Below are 17,321 nucleotides of genomic sequence, written 5' to 3'. Positions count from 1 at the left end.
CAAGTTCATTACCTGGAGAATATTCTTTTATTCGATCGGTAAAGAAAAGATTATGGCAGCGGTGGGATTCGAACCCACGCCTCCGAAGAGACTGGAGCCTTAATCCAGCGCCTTAGACCGCTCGGCCACGCTACCTCACGTTGAAGACACTCGGATTTCACGATAATATATTAACAAATGAGGAGATTTGATATGATAAGATATAAGATAAATCTTGATAGGTGGAAAATGTTTTTTCCCCATAAAACAAAATCGAAAAAGTAAAAAAAAAAAAAAAAAAAAAAAATCGAAATGTCGGAAATAAAAAACAAATTTGGAAGAAAAAAGTTGAGATGTCAGGAATAAAGTTGACATTTTCAAAATAAAGTTCAGCAAAAAGATAAGACCCACTCATCGTTAAAAAAAAAAAAGAGCTTTAGATAGATAGATATTGATCCTGAGGGAAATTCAAAGCATCCAGTAGCAGGTTACAAAGACATCACATGAAACATTTGTTACAAATTAAACCACAAAACCGACTCCCCCCCCTCCTCCCATACATATATATTAACCAGAAAAAAAGATTTAAAGAATACCCCTAGATGAATCAAAACTTAAACTGTGCAATTAAAAATAGACTTATACAAGAAATGTACATAACTAGTGCAAAGATTAAAAAAATATATATATGTGCAATTTAAACAAGAACCTATAAACAGTTGAGGAAAAAAAATCTGTAATTAGACCTGAATTAAAAAATAAGAATAAAAAAGTGTTGACCTTCTGAAGTTGTGTTGTTTATATATGTACAGCGTTGCTTTGACATGAATCAACGATTTTGCCCTCTTTACATTTTTGTTTGTTGCTTTTGAACAGACGCTCCATTATTATTATCTTGACTGCATACAGGATAAGAACATTTATTTTTCAAGAAGTATGTCTTTGCTAGGTTGTGGTACAAGTAAGCTGAGATTGCAAAACAATAAAAGGTGAAAGACAAAATTATGAGATGAGATGAGATGAGATTCAACTTTATTGTCATTACACATGTACAAGTATAGAGTAACGAAATGAGGTTTTGCATCTCACCAGAAGTGCAAATAAGCAGAAAGTGCAAGAGTCTGTGCTATGTACAGTAATTACAAAATTTACAGATGTAGACTAAAAAAAGTGAATTATTAGGTATATATGGATGGCTGGATTAATGGGATGCTATAAATATAAATAAATGCTATAAATATAAGTGTATTTTTAGGATTATAATATACAGATTAAGATGCAGTGAGCATGCTATACTAATAATATACAGATTAAGATGCAGTGAGCATGCTATACTAATAATATACAGATTAAGGTGCAGTGAGCATGCTATACTAATAATATACAGATTAAGGTGCAGTGAGCATGCTATACTAATAATATACAGATTAAGGTGCAGTGAGCATGCTATACTAATAATATACAGATTAAGGTGCAGTGAGCATGCTATACTAGTTTACAGATAATATAAAGAATATGGACATAATATGAACATACTATAATACAGTAATACAGGTGGATGAGAGATGTGTGTGTGTGACCAGGAGGAGTGGTGGGGGGATGATGGGTGTGAGGTGATATGCAGGGGAAAGGGGGGGGGGTCAGCAGGGGGCGGAGAGAGAGAGGGAGAGAGAGAGAGAGACAGAGTTCAGAGTTCGGGGGGGTAGAGTTCAGTAGAGTCAAAATGTTTTCAAATTCAAAGATGAAGTCACCAGTTCAAGTTAACTTACCTTATTGCAGACGTACTTTTAACTTTGAACTAAAGCCTGTCTCTTGTTATTTTCCTTATTTCTTGCTATTAGATGTGTGAGGATTTTGTTTGTAAGATTAAATACAAGTTGGAATAATTTCAAAAACCACAAAATAACAGAAAAATAATTTTATACCGATTTATATGCAATTTAATGTTCATCCTTCTGACTTGCGGACAAATTGTTTCAGTTTCAGACATTTCATGTCAGAGTTGTAGCCCGGAGAAAAAGACAAAGAAATAGAGACAAGCCTTTACCCAAAAAGCAGATTAAACTTTATTTACATTTTTCTTTCTTTAACATGCAATCATAAAACAACTTTGTTAACGTTTGGGTCAAAGAAAGTAAACGTTACTCTTTATTTGATTCTGCAGTTTTTCCTCTTTCATGCATTCATGAAGCAAATAGGTAAGTAAAGGTGGAGATTAAAGAAAAGAGGAAAAAGAAACAGGAAAAAGAAACTCATTAACTATGCTGCTAAACTAAGACTGAAAGAACACACACACACACACACACACACACACACGTAGCACTGTTAGCAAACATCCTGTAATATAAAATGTAAACTAGCCTGGCTATCGGTCAGACAAATGAACCCCCGTGGCCTTTTTGTGATAGAAATGTGAATCTAGAATTACTCCTCCATTAGCGCCCAGGCTTCTTCAGCTTTCATGTAGTACTGGTTTGCCAGTCGACCTTTCATGGCCGCCATGGCAGCTTCTGCCGCTTCTGTGAACAGATCACCTAAAACGAGAGAAGGTTTAGGACGTTAGGATGAAGCTAGAGATCATTATCTGCAGCAGGGTATGTATTTTATTTCTCTATGCTATTTAAAAAGTCCTAGGGCATGCTTCGTTAACCTTTAAATATACTGCAAATGTCACAGATTTAAACCACAGCATCAAGTCCTACTTCATTGTATTGGATGTATAATGTATCTGTTCCTATCAATTAACTATAAATAAACTCTTAAGCAAATTACATATATTCATCAAGCTGAATTGTTTATCAAGAGTGTTATTTCAAGCATGCATGAGGTAGGATTTTAATTCTCGTAAAAAAAAAAAGACTATCGGAGTATTAGACTATATTTATCACAGCTGGGTTTGTTGGACAAGCATGAAGTCGAACCTGCTCTCTGTGGGTCAGCAGTGAGGTTGTGTCCTCCTTCTTGGTACATCTCTGCCTCTCTGGCCAGCAGCAGGTGTCGAGGCTCGTCCTGCGTCCCATCAAACTCTCCCCCCTCATCGTGGTCTGTCGTGTTCAACACTCCGTCGTACCAGTGGATCGCCTCCTTCCAGTCCTGCTTTCTGAAAAATGTAAATGTAAAACACAAAAAACATTCAGCATCACAAACAGAACAATCCTGCTTCTTGGATTAAAAAAAAAAAAATCATCTCAAGTTTCCACTAGGGGGCGGTATTGCCAATGTCTGAGATATCAGAATTCTGGCAAACTTCAAAACAAGAGTGGGTCCAAATTTAACCCTGTGTCACTGACCTGTCAGCTGGCAGACTGATCCCAGTGTCAAAGCCTCTGGCCACTGTGATCATAGCCGATCTCTCTCCAGCCTCGGCTGCCAGCAGCAGATATTTAAAACCCTTCATCCTGTTTCCTGCATTATCCTGCAAACAACAGAAAACAATGTCAGAGAAACAAAGGTGCATTCGGTACAAAAACCAAAAGATTTATTCCTATAAGTTTAAAAAAAATATTAAAGAAAGTGCTTTTTACCTCGAACTTCAAGTCAGGCAGGATGTGATGAGGCAGCTGCATGTAGCACTGTCCTAACGCTACAATGGCCTCCAGCTCTCCACACAGAGCTGCTCTCTCCAGGTGGAACATGGCCGAGTCCTGATCCCACTGCTCGTCCTTCTCACAGAAACGACCCGCCTCGTGGTACCGCACCATCGCCAAGTGGACCTACACGGAAAAAGGGTGATCGAGGATAAACTCTCCAAGTTACACTCAATGTCGAAACAGAGGAAAACAATAAAACAGGAGGTTAAGAGGATTTCTGCAATATTTTACATTTCATACTGTGCAATATCTATTTTATATTTCTGCAATATCTATTTATATTCTGTTATGCTACCACCTGTAAATGACTTTTTTTATTTTCTTCTTTTGTTGTTTTTAGCTGAGGATGCTTGTATGTGTGTGCACTTTAAGGTGAAGCCAAATAATTTTGTTGTACAATTGTATAATGACAATAAAGACATTCTATTCTATTCTATTCTATAAATCACCGCAAAATACAAAACTGTCTTATTAGTCTAACAGCAGCATATGTAGTTTTGGCTAGGCTAACTTTGTGGTTGTCATTTTCTGTTGGCATAATCAGATAAGAAATCGTAGTTTTAATTTCTTATGCATTTACTGTAAACATACTCAGATAATGCTGTATTGAAATATATTTGGCAGATAAACGAACATAGGATTAACGCTGGATTAAAACTGGGATAACATATTTTATATTTCATGGGGAATTTAAGGGGTCGATATTTTTCATTGAACACCAGAAAGTTAGTTTGTATGTCCCAGCTGTAGTCTACCTGACCTCCAGTATTCTACATTAGCTCATTGTAGGTCGTCAAGAAAGAGCAAAAACTTTTGTATAAAAAATACTACTAAGCAGCGAAAAAAAATGTCAGTGTATCCAGTTTATAAACAAAGTAGTATACATACAGTATTACATATAAAATCATCTACAAGCCAGTCAGATTTCTTTTTACCTTCCCGAGGTTCGACTGGCCAATCTTTGTCTGCAGCAGAGCGTTGAGCCGCTCCACCTCTGTGGCCACGCAGGACGATCTGTGGACGTGAGCGCGAGACGAGTGGTAGAAACTCCAGTTTTCCTCAGTCAGCTGAGGGGAGAAAAGAGGGAGTGAGAATGTCTACATCTATTTTACATCACGGCAATGAAAGAAAAAAACTAGATAAAGGAAATTAATCGTGAAAAATATTAAATTCAGGGGTGTACTCATCCAGAAAATGTAGCCTTAATTTAAAACTCCTGTGGGGAGCTTTTGATTTGTGTGGACTTTGGCGCCCCCTGTGGTCAATGTTGTACCACTTACCAATATGTCTTTGCTAATTTTGTCCTGTGTAGTTATAAGTAATAAATCTCACACTGATTTCCTTTAACCATCAAATGTATCATTGCTAATCAATAATCTTTGCCATCGAAGACGTAAAAAATGTTTTGGTAGCGTGGTAATCACCCGTCTGACACCTATCCTCTGGCAAAGGTTTCACATATTAGAAATAACATTCTACAAATATTAAATCTTTAAAGCTATTGTCTGGCTGTTTCATAAAGCGAATACAATTCCTCACAGGAGGAAACAGATAAATGAAACATTTCAGCTGCGAGCAGGAGGAGTACACCCCCGCTGGCCTCGGTGAATGCAAAATCATGTAAAGCGTGAAAACAGCACACAAACACAAGTTATCATGGAAAGAGTCATGAGAACAGTAGAGTTGATAAAGAGAGGTAAGATGGTGTTTCAGTTCCAAATCTCATCTGCGTGTTTAGCAATTCTCCTCTTTCAATTTCTTTTCAGGAATTAAAGAACGAGTTGACCTGGAAAAGCTGCAGCTTGTCGAAGCAGTAGCTCAAATCAAAGCCTCATGCTTTATAATGCTTTAGCGTAAAGCTGGCACAGAAATGCACAGGGGGCAAAATCCCAGATTTTAAGGCCTCCATGCAAATAATCACCCATTCGTTGTCAGGATTGTATGAATTTAAAGCTGCAGAGACTCTCGGAGGAGCTACCATCTTCCTCTAGTGAGGGAACACAAAGAGCAGCAGGAGTTGATTAGAGGGAAGGTGAGGGATGGTTTTCATTGTTAAAAAAAAAAAAAAAAAAAGGGGTGAAAACAGAGTGAAGAAAGAAAATTAGGGGGAAAATCAGAGGGTTATTTGATGTCGTCGATGATGAAGGTGAGGATGACATTTGCACACTGATGTCTCTACGTTTTGTTTACCCGTCTGAAACTGTCCTCATCCGACTCAGAGTAATGTCTGTGGGAGCGATGATTGGCCTACGTGACGATACAACATGCATTCATGAAAGTCATGTCAGAAACAGTTCAAATACATGTGAAGAAAAATAAATGTCAAGAGACTAACAGCTGCTGAGAGGAGTGAAGCCAAAGGAGAGTGAACGAGAGACAGAAACAAGAGAAGTCTCACATGTTTATAAAGTGTTAAAAAACAACCTGGTGATTCAAGATGTAAAACTAGTTTAAACACATTTAATCCTCAGAAGCTACAACATATTTAAAAGATATTTAGCAAAGTGATTATGTTAATTAATGTCAGACATAAAATACTTTTGTTGGCATAGTTCATCTGTACATAATGGATGTTTTGTATGTATTTTTTGTTTGTTTTAAAAATCAATTCTGGACATTTTGGTCCAAAATCATTCCAGTCAAATGGAAACCTTTACCCCGTCTACGTTGTCATTTGGGTCGCCTTCACTCCTCCTCTCGCTGGGGTAGCCGCTGTCACTTCCGCTGTCGGATTCCTGACGACAGAGAAGAATGAAAATCATTTATTTGTCAGACTCAGGACTTACAGACTGTTGGACCAGCTGGGTTTATTTTTTAAATTCAGCCTTGTTACGACATCAATCATGACTACGTGATCATTCAAGTTGCACCACAGAGAGAAGTTTTGCAAAACAGAAATCTTATGGGGCCTAATTTAATTAAAGCCACAGTGAGGAGTTTTTAGTGGATTATGAAACATGCTGAAATGAACACTAATGAGCTACTAAAGCAAAAGAGACCACCAATATGAAGATCGACTATTTATAGATAATAGTTTTTAACAGATGAAACCACTGCTGGGGGCGTAAGGTGGCAGACCAAGTGATTGACTGGAAGCTACAGAAACATTTTTATTTTTTTATTTTTACATTTTCTGAAGCATGAATCCTCAATGAGTGATAAATCTGACTATTTAAAGAAAGCAGGATGAGACTTTTTGTTAAAAAAAAAAAAAAAAACAAGACCTACACACAGGACAGAATCAGAAAGAGATAAGAAGTATTGCTTTGTCCACTGGGGGGCGCCAAAATCGACACAAACCAAAAGTTCCACACAGGAGCTTTTATATAATATTTCAATGTAGAACTTTCTTACTACAGTGTGCTCCACGATTTCAAGTGGCTCCATCGACCGTATAAAGTGAGAGGCTCATTTCAGCCAGAAAGTTCATGGGAACTGAAACTACGGTTGCCTGAGAATTATTTTTTTTTTTTATGTTTGCCACCTGCCGTAATTATGACCTTAGATCAATATAAGTTTCTTACATCTTTTTCCTGTAGCTTATTCGGTTACCAACTAGCTATTAGTTAAAAAGCCTCTCTGGTGACTTTATAATCTAAATTATAAGAGGACTGGTTCTTAGCTGGAGCGACCCAGTGAAGGACTAATTAGTCTTCGAGTCATCAAATCATGTTGTCATATAATACGTCTAAATTATTGGTTCAAATAAAAGTCATGGCTCAAGACAAAATGTAAAGGTATCTTTAAGTTTTAGTCCTTCTCGACTGTAAACACGGAGGTTTTTTGACCCAGTAACATTTTTAATCCACTTCTCTGACCTTAACACATAAACACTGATCTTATTGACTTAGTCTGTACCTTTGGTGTCATGCCCACTGAAAAGTTGCTCACCTTGTGTTCACCTGTGTTGTTATTGTTGAGTCGTTCATATTCATACATCCCAGTTAAAGTGTATCCTGTAAAAGGTGGAGATAACACATTTAGAATCTGGACAACACAATTTATTTCATTAAACACGGTTAACATGTGCAGTGTGTGATATTGTCTCCATGTACCAAAGGGGGACTTTCCCATATATCCTGATGCAGCCAGTGGGGAACAGGGCAGGATGAGAGGGGAGCAGGGCACAGAGTCCACGTCGCTCATGCTCTCGTCTGCAGACGACGTCTCAGACAGGCGGGACAGCAAAGGAGGAGCCCGGCCCACTGAAATGGTGCGAACACGAGGAGAGCCACAGGGCTCCTCACAGCCCCGCAGCACCGTCTGAGCCGACTTCTGCGATCAAAAAATGAGGAATAACTCTTCAGGACATGTCAGCAGTGAGCAGCAGAATAAACAACAAACACTGAAGAAGAGAATAGTGTATTATAATTGTTATGCTAATGCTTTTAAATGAGCTCCTCTCCCTATTTTCAGCTGCAGATCCGTTCTTTTTCGCTGATCAAAAACTAATCTTCTCTCAGGAAATAAGATCCCAGCGGAGCAGATGAGCAGCGTCTATAAAAACATGACAAGTTGTGATTACGAGCAGTTTGTTGGTGGAGTCCATCTGGGACTTCTCCGCAGGTGAAATATCGAAAGGCGTCAGGCCCATACTCTTGCAGATCTTGTTACACAGGTGGGAGTGGAAGAACAGCGCCATGCCTCGCACACCTGCAACACAAGTATGAATGACACAGCTTCTTGGATAATGTCAAACCAGTGCTCGGCTCGTGTACGCTGCAGAAATAGAAAAGATGAGGGACCTAGATTTCCATCTCCAAAGTCGGTGCCCTTCTCTGTGTGGATCTGAGGGTCAGTGTAGAGATCTCCGACTCCCTGGATGTCAACAACGATCAGCTGGTGACCCGATCGCTCAAAGCTGAAGTGACTAAAGGCCTGATGGGTACATGAGAGCAGAATAAATAAAAGATGGCTTAAGTCATTATTATCTGTATTAAGACTATGAATACCAAAAGGCACAATCACTCACCTGTGGAGTGAGACGAATGTTGTCGTCCCTCACAAAGCCTGAGTTGGAGTTGTATTTGATGTATTTGCCCTCGATGTAATGTTCCAGGTGGAAGAGAGGTTTATCTGGTCTTTCTGCCATCTCCACAACGCACATCTGCATGATGTCAACCTGCAATTCCAAACAGACAAATCAGTCGTCTGAGTCTCACACACGTCAAGGCTATAATAGGCGTTTATTCACCGTCTTTGGTGATTAAATGGCTTCGATAAGAAAATGATATTCAAATGTATATGTACCTGTTTAGGAGGTCGGTGACGGTTGAACTCCTCTCCCCAGAGTTTGGCCTCCATTTGCAGCCGGACGTCCTCAAAGTAAACACCTCTGTCCACTTCCTCCATGTAACGCTTGGCCACATAATTGGACGCCGACTTCCAGTTGCTGCTGTGTGAGAAATTGGAGAGTTTCTTCCTGGAGGAAAAAGGAAATAAAAGTGAGAAACACCACATTATTAAAACCTTATTCAGAAGAAGAAGAAAAAAACACAACAAAAGCTGATCAGAGGATAGAAAGTCCAATCTGGTTCAACCCGACGGAAGCCAAATGTTACAGGAACAAAATACCACTTTCAGATGTAGAGATTTCCTCTCTTCAGGACTTGACTTGTTTGTGCTTGTTGGGCTGGCTCTGTCTGTTTGGGTGTTTTCTGTGGGATGCTGCAAACAGCAAACAGCTGAGATGCCGCTCTTTAACATTTCCCACATAACTAAAGACCTTCATCCTCTTTTCTCTTTCATTCTGCAATGTCGCACACAAACCTAAACACAGCCGAGCCGTGACAGAATCACATATTTAAATTTAGTAAATATCAGGGGAGTTAGAAAAGTTAAAAATAAAAAAGTTCCAGTGCCATCATGGAAGACTTCAGTGAGAACCATCGTTGGCCCCCGAGTCTGACAGCAGCATCCTCTTGAGTCAGGGCCAAACATTTGAGGAATTTGGTCCTGCACTTCCTAAAGGCGTCCATCTATGAACGACAGAAACCCCTCGTTTGGTTTACACTGAGACCATGATGGCCTGGACGACTCAAACATGAGGGCAATAACCGCTTGATGAGAACTGATGAATGTGGAGAAATGTTTCTACTCACGTTCTGAAGCACTCCCTCATGGCCCCTTTCCCAAACGGCTGTGAGAAACCAGGAAGAGGAAATGAATTGGGCAAGAGATAAGACGCAAGAAGAATGTGTAGCATGTGTCTTTTTTTTTTAAATAATATATATTTCACTACACATATTGTCAAAACTGGAACATTTTAGAGCGTAAGAATACCTGGGCACCCATCTTTATGTGGACCTGGTCTTGAGCCCATTCTCCTGTGATGGCGTTGTACCTGTGAATTAAATAAATACATGTATGACGCTTGAAGATGGTCTTTAAATTACAATCAAATTAAAAACATTAATCACATAGATTCAATCAGAATGAAATATCCAAGGAGTTATTAACTCAATATCAGTGTTAGCATGTGGCCAAAAACGCAAATAGCTACAGCATCAAAGAGCTGCTAGAACGGCTGGAAACTTTGAGCCGTGTCACATTTTGAAAGGAGAAGTGCTGAATGAATCCATTTACAAGTCTAAAACAACCATTTCTGATCATTTATTAACCTTGAAACTAAACATTAGCTGGTTTCAGATTCATGAACAGTATGTTCGATGCCTGTTATCTTTACATATTGACTGACTGACTGACTGACTGACTGACTGACTGATGGTTACACAATGTAATTCGAGGAGGTTATTGTTTTTATCTTTTCACACTACAAATTGTGAAAGACAAAAAGAACAAAAACTTTTCCGCTAATTCTCCTGCAACTCCTATCAAGAGCAGCAGCTGTGAGACTTTCCATGAGCGGGTCTCGAATAGGTCACAGAGGAGACCCTGTGACCCTGCTCTGTGAGGAGTAGACTAAATGGCACTTTCCACCTGTTAAAACACAAATCACCCCTCCCCCTCCCCCCGCTGGACCGTCTACAGCACTGAGCTGTCTGTGTGCACTCCTTTATCATGTGATTTATAAAACTCTGGTTCAGCAGTGAGAAGAGTTCTAGTCGCTACGCTAGCCAAGTTACTCTTTGGCCTCTGCGAGGGAGTCAACATGCCTGTTTTCATTCCTGTCACGGGGGCACACTCAGCCTGTAGTTTCCTCTCTAAGGAAGAGACCAACAAAGAGAGAAATTAAACATAAAAGGTTGTGCTCGGTCATGAAAGGTCACGTTGTATACGCCCATTTCCTTTGGGACTTTTTGGATTTTGTCGTGTAAGAGATAGACGTAGTTGCAGGAGAACGTTGACAGTCAATATGGTGATACTAACGTGTGTGTACACACTGCGTGTCTGGGTCAGTGTGTCTGTTTGGCTTGGCAGGGTGTGTGTCCTGAGTTAATGAATACAACAGGAGTAAAAGGTGCGGCTGCAAAGCTTCAACAGATTTGAACCCGAACAAACTCAGTGATAAACTGGAGTTCTCCGTTTTAACAGCGTGCTCTTGAGCTGGTTTCTCTTAAACAAAAATCTAATCGTGGCTGGTTCCTGCCTACAAACCGTTTAAGGCTGGGGACAGCGTGTACCGGGACTTTCATACCATCAAGTTGATACGACAGAGAGAGGAGGAGAGGAGGAGGAGGAGTGAGGTTACAGGGGGTAAAATTAGCACATGAAAAAAAAAAAGGGTTAGATGAGGGTAGATCCCAGCTCCTTAAAATCCCTCTCCCCCCTGTAGTCTCAGCCCTGTATGTTATGTAACAACCTGACACACGCGACAAACGAGTTCACTTTCTCCTTGCTCTCTTGCCCACGCCCTTTTAATTGTGTTGCTGTCTTACTAAAACTCTTTCCACTGTCTGAGAACTCTGCAAGAGGCTGGGATCTCTGGGTCGACACTTCAGTCTCCCGCTCACATTACGAGATAAATAAAGAGACGAACTGGGCCGGGCCAAAGAGGGCGTCACTGCTTGACGTGCCCGGTGTGATCCTGAAATGTTTGTCAACATTTAAGATTAGCACCACTGACCCAGATATGAACCTGCAGCCACTTTAACAGCCATCCAATACCAACTCAATACATCAATGTGAGGATGTGTCAGCGTAGACTCTTACAAAATGATGTTTCATCTTAATACTATTCGAGAGTGTCCAATCAAAATTCTGATATAAGAACTTAATTAAGCGGTTCCTTCGATAGACTGTTTTAGCGCCTCTCAGCTTCTTGTTTTGGTTCCTCTTTGTTTGACGCAGCGATCTCTACAGTGAAGTTTTTTGCCACAATATTCATGAATTGGTTTTACCCTCATCTTTGCTCCTTGCTTTGACAAGTCTTAAAAAGTTGTATTACTGCGGAGGATTAACAGGCACTCTTTAGTTAGTCGTACCTGTAACGAGTGCAGGGTTCAGTCTGGATTTCCTCCAGGTGAAACTGAGCCCAGGGGTCGGGCATGGCTTTGGCCTTCTCTATTGCATGTTTCCATGCATCCTGTAGCAATGACCAAACACAACATATTAGCAGTCAGTCGGCGATATTATGCAAACAAAAATATTGGACAGCTTAGTTTCCCTAAAAGCTTTTTAGAAAACATAAAAGAAGGAAGGGAAGCTTCTGGCAAGGGATCCCTCTAATGCAGATCATGTTACAACAAAAGTCAGGGACACACCAATGCTAACATGAGCCTGCTGTAAAATGACACATGGTTTAGTTTGGTTTGATAAACAGCATGCACATCAGGGGCAAAGAAACAAGTTAAGGAAGGAAGGGGAAAAAAAGGCATGAATATGTCATGAATAGATACAAACGAGAAAGAAAATGATATGGAAATTAAACTGATTGATAGAGAGATCATAAGACGTTATTTTTTTTTATATGATGCGGGGGTAAAATGCAGTTTAGTGTAAGTGTTGGTCAATCAAGGTCTTCTATCCCACGATAACTTAAATGTAAAGTCTTCAATCTCATCTGCTAGGGCTCTCTTAATCAAAACAATGACCAGGCAAATATTGTAATGACATTATGAAGTTACTTAGAACCGTCGCTGTCTTTATTGATAAACAGCCACCATTGTTTTTATTTGTTTTATTCATAAAAAGGCAAGTCACAATCGTCTGGGGTTTCTTTTGTTTTGACGGAAAACAGGAGACCAAAATAATAGTTTTATTTCCTTGAACAAAATGATTTTTTTTTTTTTTTTTGATGGAACATTGTCATAAATATTTGGTAAATATCAGCACATATATTTCCAGGTATTTTTTAACCATTTTATGTAAAAAAAATAATTGCACATATCACCTGTTTAAATATTTTCCAGCAGCTTTAAAATGAATGTGAGGAATATCTTGTGTGACATTCTTTGACCGTCACCAGTCGTGGCATGTCAAAAAATAACTTTCTTGGTAGGAACCATGAATCACATGTTACTTGTAATCCAAACCAGTTCCAGTTACCCAAACCGTCCCCCTCGGCCTCGTACACCACTGTTCCACTGTCGAGGAGGGATTTTAGACGTGTTTCTATGTAGGGTGAACATTCCCATGAAGAGAAACATGAGGCATCATGTGACGTGTCTGTCTGTGAGGAGGAGCTTCTTTCGACACGTTACATCACACCTCCTTCTCCTGCAGGAGCGTGCAACTTCAGCATTTTTACAGCTCAGTCAAAGGAGTCCAGTATCACATTTAAAGTTGTTAAAGCCTGGTGTGATACTGAAATGCACAGCCATACTTATAAAAAGAGTTATAACCTCAACTTTCTTCTGTATTTCCCTTTTTTTGTGGGCGTTATTTCAGGCATATTTAAGTCGCAGGACCTTAATTTTTTACCAGTCTAAGGAAAATAGAAAACATTATTTCTGGTGTTTGTTAATGCAGATCAATTGAATTAAGTACATGATGAATAATGGCTGAAAGGAGGGAGGATGCATTGATTAGGAAACATAACGTCAGCCATAGAAAGAGTCAAGGGAAATAAGAAAAGCGGACAAAAACGTAAAGGACAAGAACAGTAAATTATAAGTTTGGAGTGAGGAGAAGAGAGGAATAAACAGGCGCTGGGGAAGAGGCGGAAAAGGAAAATATAACTTGATCTGTAACATACCCGTGCACTCTCGGACAAAACCTTATACGACCTAGGTTCTTCCACTGTTTCTGATTCATTCTATGTAGAAAAGTGAAGAAAATGGACGGCTTTTCATTTGCAAACAAGATTGAAAATACACCATCAGACATTCAGATACAACCCTCAGATATAAAAAGAGTAAGGCGATTCATTCCAGCAGCTGGCTGGTGCACAGCTGCTTTCATAAGAAGCGCTTTGTACTGAATGCTGCTCTTTATGTAGCTGTGAGAGAAGAGAGAGATGTGTTTAGATGCAACGTAATCACGTGGTAAAAACCACTAAATAGTGGTGTGTGTGCAGGAGTCGTGTACAATTCATCTCTCCTTATAAGGTAAAGAGCTGTACTCGCAGAAAATTGCAGAACTGTGATCTTTTGATCATGTCTGAACACAACTCAGTAATACAAAGTGCTTTTAGCCTTATTATGCGATTCTCCAGACCTTCATTTCATCTTCGCTTCCTTTACTGATAAGATCATGCATCTCCATATCAGCTCACCTTGAAAACAAAGTTGGTCTTTGGGAGAGAGTTTGACAGCTGCCGGGTGTGAACAAGGTCCTTCAGGTAGTGGCAGATCTCTTTGGCTGAGTCGTCCAGGATGGGGCAGATGAAGTGGTCTTCGTCATCGTCGTCACTGGCATTGGCGTCACCGACAGAGTGCGCCCGCTGGTGGTGGGCGCTGCGTTGGACAGGGGGTCTCTTGGCGCTGCCCTCCTCCTCCTCCTCCATGCTGAACATCAGGTCATCCTCCATGATGCTTGTTGTTAAAAGGAAAGATAAGATAAGATAAGATAATCCTTTATTTATCCCACAACGGGGATAATGAGATGAGATGAGATGAGATTCAACTTTATTGTCATTACAACATATACAAGTATAGAGTAACGAAATGAGGTTTGGCATCTCACCAGAAGTGCAAATAAGCAGAAAGTGCTATGTACAAGTAATTACAAAATTTACAGATGTAGACAAAAAAAGTGAATTATTAGGTATATCTGGATGGCTGGATTAATGGGATGCAATAAATATAAATAAATGCTATAAATAAGTAATACTACAAAATAAGTGTGTTTTTAGGATTATAATATACAGATTAAGGTGCAGTGAGCATGCTAAACTAATAATATACAGATTAAGATGCAGTGAGCATACTATACTAATAATATACAGATTAAGGTGCAGTGAGCATACTATACTAATAATATACAGATTAAGGTGCAGTGAGCATGCTATACTAGTTTACAGATAATATAAAGAATATGGACATAATATGAACATACTATAATACAATAATACAGGTGGATGAGAGATGTGTGTGTGTGACCAGGAGGAGTGGTGGGGGGATGATGGGTGTGAGGTGATATGCAGGGGAAAGGGGGGGGTCAGCAGGGGGCGGAGAGAGAGAGGGAGAGAGAGAGAGAGAGAGAGAGACAGAGTTCAGAGTTCGGGGGGTAGAGTTCAGTAGAGAAACAGCTCTGGGGAAAAAGCTGTTCCTCAGTCTGCTGGTTCTGGTCCGGAGGCTTCTGAAGCGCCTGCCGGAGGGCAGGAGGGTAAACAGTCTGTGGGCAGGGTGGGAGGAGTCTTTAAGGATGCCATGAGCTCGCCGCAGACAGCGTGTTCTTTGGACATCCTCAATGGCAGGAAGTGGACACCTTGTGATGCGCTGGGCGGTTTTTACCACGGTTTTTACCATGTACATTGTTACAGCAGCAAAGAGCAAAGATTGCAAAGTGAACACAGTACAATTTAAATAAAAAAAAGAAAAATTAAGAATGTACAAAAAAAATAGATAGATAGTAAAAAATTGATTTAAAAAAAGCTGAGCTGCAGTTTTGACAAAAATGTAGTCCGTAATATTCCGTGTAACACAGACATGCACACAGTGAACATAAGGTGTAACATGTTATTGCACAAAGTGGATTGGTAAACGCAATATAACATTATTATTGCACAATGTCAGAGTGAATTGTCCGGTTGTGTGTTTTGTGATCTACTGGGAGCAGGCTTGGTTGAACAGTCTGACTGCAGCAGGAACAAAGGACCTGCAGCTGAAGTCTGCTCTGGCCTTTCTTGTAGAGAGCTTGGGTGTTAACAGTCCAGTCCAGCTTATTGTTCAGGTGAACACCCAGGTACTTATAAGAGTCCACTATCTCAATGTCCTTTCCCTGGATGTTCACCGGTGTGGGAGAAGCGCCTGCGGAAGTCCACCACCAGCTCTTTGGTTGAGTTCTCTGTACTCCCCCTCGTCCCCATCAGTGATGAGGCCGACAATGGCAGAATCATCAGAGAGAACTTCTGCAGGTGACAGTTAGGTGTCTTATGGGTCTTATGGGAGAAGTCTGCAGTGTACAGGGTGACGATGGGGGGGGAGCAGAGAGTGATGTGCAGGGGGGTGAGGTGGGGGTTGTGCAGTCAGCAGCGTGGGGAGACCAGGTTGCAGCACAGTGGAATGGGTAGGGGGAGGGGTGGATGGCTGTTCAAATCTGTTGTGTTCAGGTCATTCACCCATTCCTGATCCCTAACCAGTTCAGTGTTGGAGTCCTTGTGACCTGTGACCTGAAATGGTTTTCAGGCCCTTCCAGACTCCGCTGACATTCGTCTGCTGTAGGGGATAGTACCTCCATCTTCCTCCTGTAGATGCGTTTCCCCTCCCTGATCTTCCTCCTCAGCTCTCCCTGCACAGTCTTCATCTCCTCCTCCTTGTCCCCTGACCTAAAAGCTCTCTTTTTGTCCTTTAGGAGGACCTTTATTTCAGGAGTAATCCACGGTTTGCAGCTGGCAAAACAACGTACAGTCCTGGTGGGAACGGTGTGATCCACACCGAAATGAATACAGTCTGTAATATAGTCTGAAACAGGTGAGTTAGAGGAACACAGAGCCACATGAAGACAGTAATTGGAGCCGTGATACTGTTGTACGTGATCACAACAAGCATGCATCATGGCTGCACAACTGTACACCAACATCACATGCCACGAGTGAGGGAGCTTTCTGTTTTTATCTCAGAAGTGGCTGAACCAGAATTTAGAGCATTAGCATGCAAAACAGCGACCTAACTATTGTAAGCACCAGTAAGTTCCAGTAGATTCTTTTGTTGGCAGATGTTAAAGTGACAGCTGACAGCTTGCAGACCCGAGCATTATACATAAAGTTCCTTTACTCTTGCATCGCTGAAATCATGCAACAGCAACAATGGCTGAATAATTTTATCTTACAACAAACAAAGCGTCAACTTGAGTTTAGTCTACCTGCTGCAGAATCCATGTTTCACATTCAGAAACAACATGAAAATCGGAAAACAGTCTCACCTTTAATCACTCCTCCTCTATCTTCTTCCTTCTCTCCGGTCCAGTAAGAAGTTAAACCAACAGACAGGAGTGCAGCAGCGGCAGGTTAAACTCCCCTCACAGACCGGTCTGGGTCGGCCCTGGTTCTCCAATGTATCCCGAAGGTCCGGAGACGTGCCTGGAAAGCCAGCTGTAGTTTCTGTTGCCGTCCACCACGGTGACGTCGGGCCTCGACACGTACACACCGCACACACACACTGCTCTCTGACAGACACGCCCCGAAAGCCTCTGCTGCCTTCATGGTAATCAGAAATTAAGTTTTCGCGATATCGGGTGTGTGTCAGGCTG

General features: G+C 40.7%; 1 protein-coding gene and 1 non-coding gene across 6 annotated transcripts; both read right to left on the bottom strand.

Annotated features, from left to right (window-relative positions):
- Positions 1-53: 53 nt before the first annotated feature.
- trnal-aag (transfer RNA leucine (anticodon AAG)) lies at positions 54-135 on the bottom strand. Its single transcript has one exon. It is a non-coding gene; the product is annotated as a tRNA-Leu (tRNA).
- Positions 136-2,021: 1,886 nt separating this feature from the next.
- eef2k (eukaryotic elongation factor 2 kinase) lies at positions 2,022-17,199 on the bottom strand. Of its 5 annotated transcripts, none has more exons than XM_029279782.2 (19): positions 16,995-17,199; positions 14,185-14,443; positions 13,666-13,725; positions 11,954-12,054; positions 9,852-9,912; positions 9,671-9,708; positions 8,820-8,991; positions 8,542-8,691; positions 8,315-8,447; positions 8,095-8,222; positions 7,625-7,844; positions 7,461-7,525; positions 6,227-6,304; positions 5,760-5,816; positions 4,505-4,636; positions 3,504-3,692; positions 3,270-3,394; positions 2,901-3,079; positions 2,022-2,513 (listed from the first exon to the last, which is right to left on the bottom strand). In XM_029279782.2, exons 2-19 carry the CDS (start codon positions 14,437-14,439, stop codon positions 2,404-2,406), a joined length of 2,253 nt encoding a protein of 750 aa, XP_029135615.2. In that variant the 5' UTR covers positions 14,440-14,443; positions 16,995-17,199; the 3' UTR covers positions 2,022-2,403. The 5 variants fall into 5 exon arrangements, with proteins under 5 accessions (XP_029135615.2, XP_065805690.1, XP_065805692.1 ...); XM_065949618.1 differs by lacking the exon at positions 5,760-5,816 and adding an exon at positions 5,491-5,556; XM_065949620.1 differs by lacking the exon at positions 5,760-5,816.
- Between the last annotated feature and the right edge of the window lie 122 nt (positions 17,200-17,321).

The sequence above is a fragment of the Labrus bergylta genome, chromosome 21, assembly GCF_963930695.1.
Source record: "Labrus bergylta chromosome 21, fLabBer1.1, whole genome shotgun sequence".
NCBI lineage: Eukaryota > Metazoa > Chordata > Actinopteri > Labriformes > Labridae > Labrus > Labrus bergylta.
This window is presented reverse-complemented; position numbering and strand designations above follow the sequence as displayed.

Coding starts and splice junctions, on each gene's coding strand:
- eef2k (XM_065949618.1), bottom strand. CDS start 14,439: ATGGAGGATGACCTGATGTTCAGCATGGAGGAGGAGGAGGAGGGCAGC. Junction 12,055..13,665: donor TTTTGTCCGAGAGTGCACGG/GTATGTTACAGA, acceptor TCATTGCTACAG/GATGCATGGAAACATGCAAT. Junction 8,448..8,541: donor ACATTCGTCTCACTCCACAG/GTGAGTGATTGT, acceptor TGTACCCATCAG/GCCTTTAGTCACTTCAGCTT.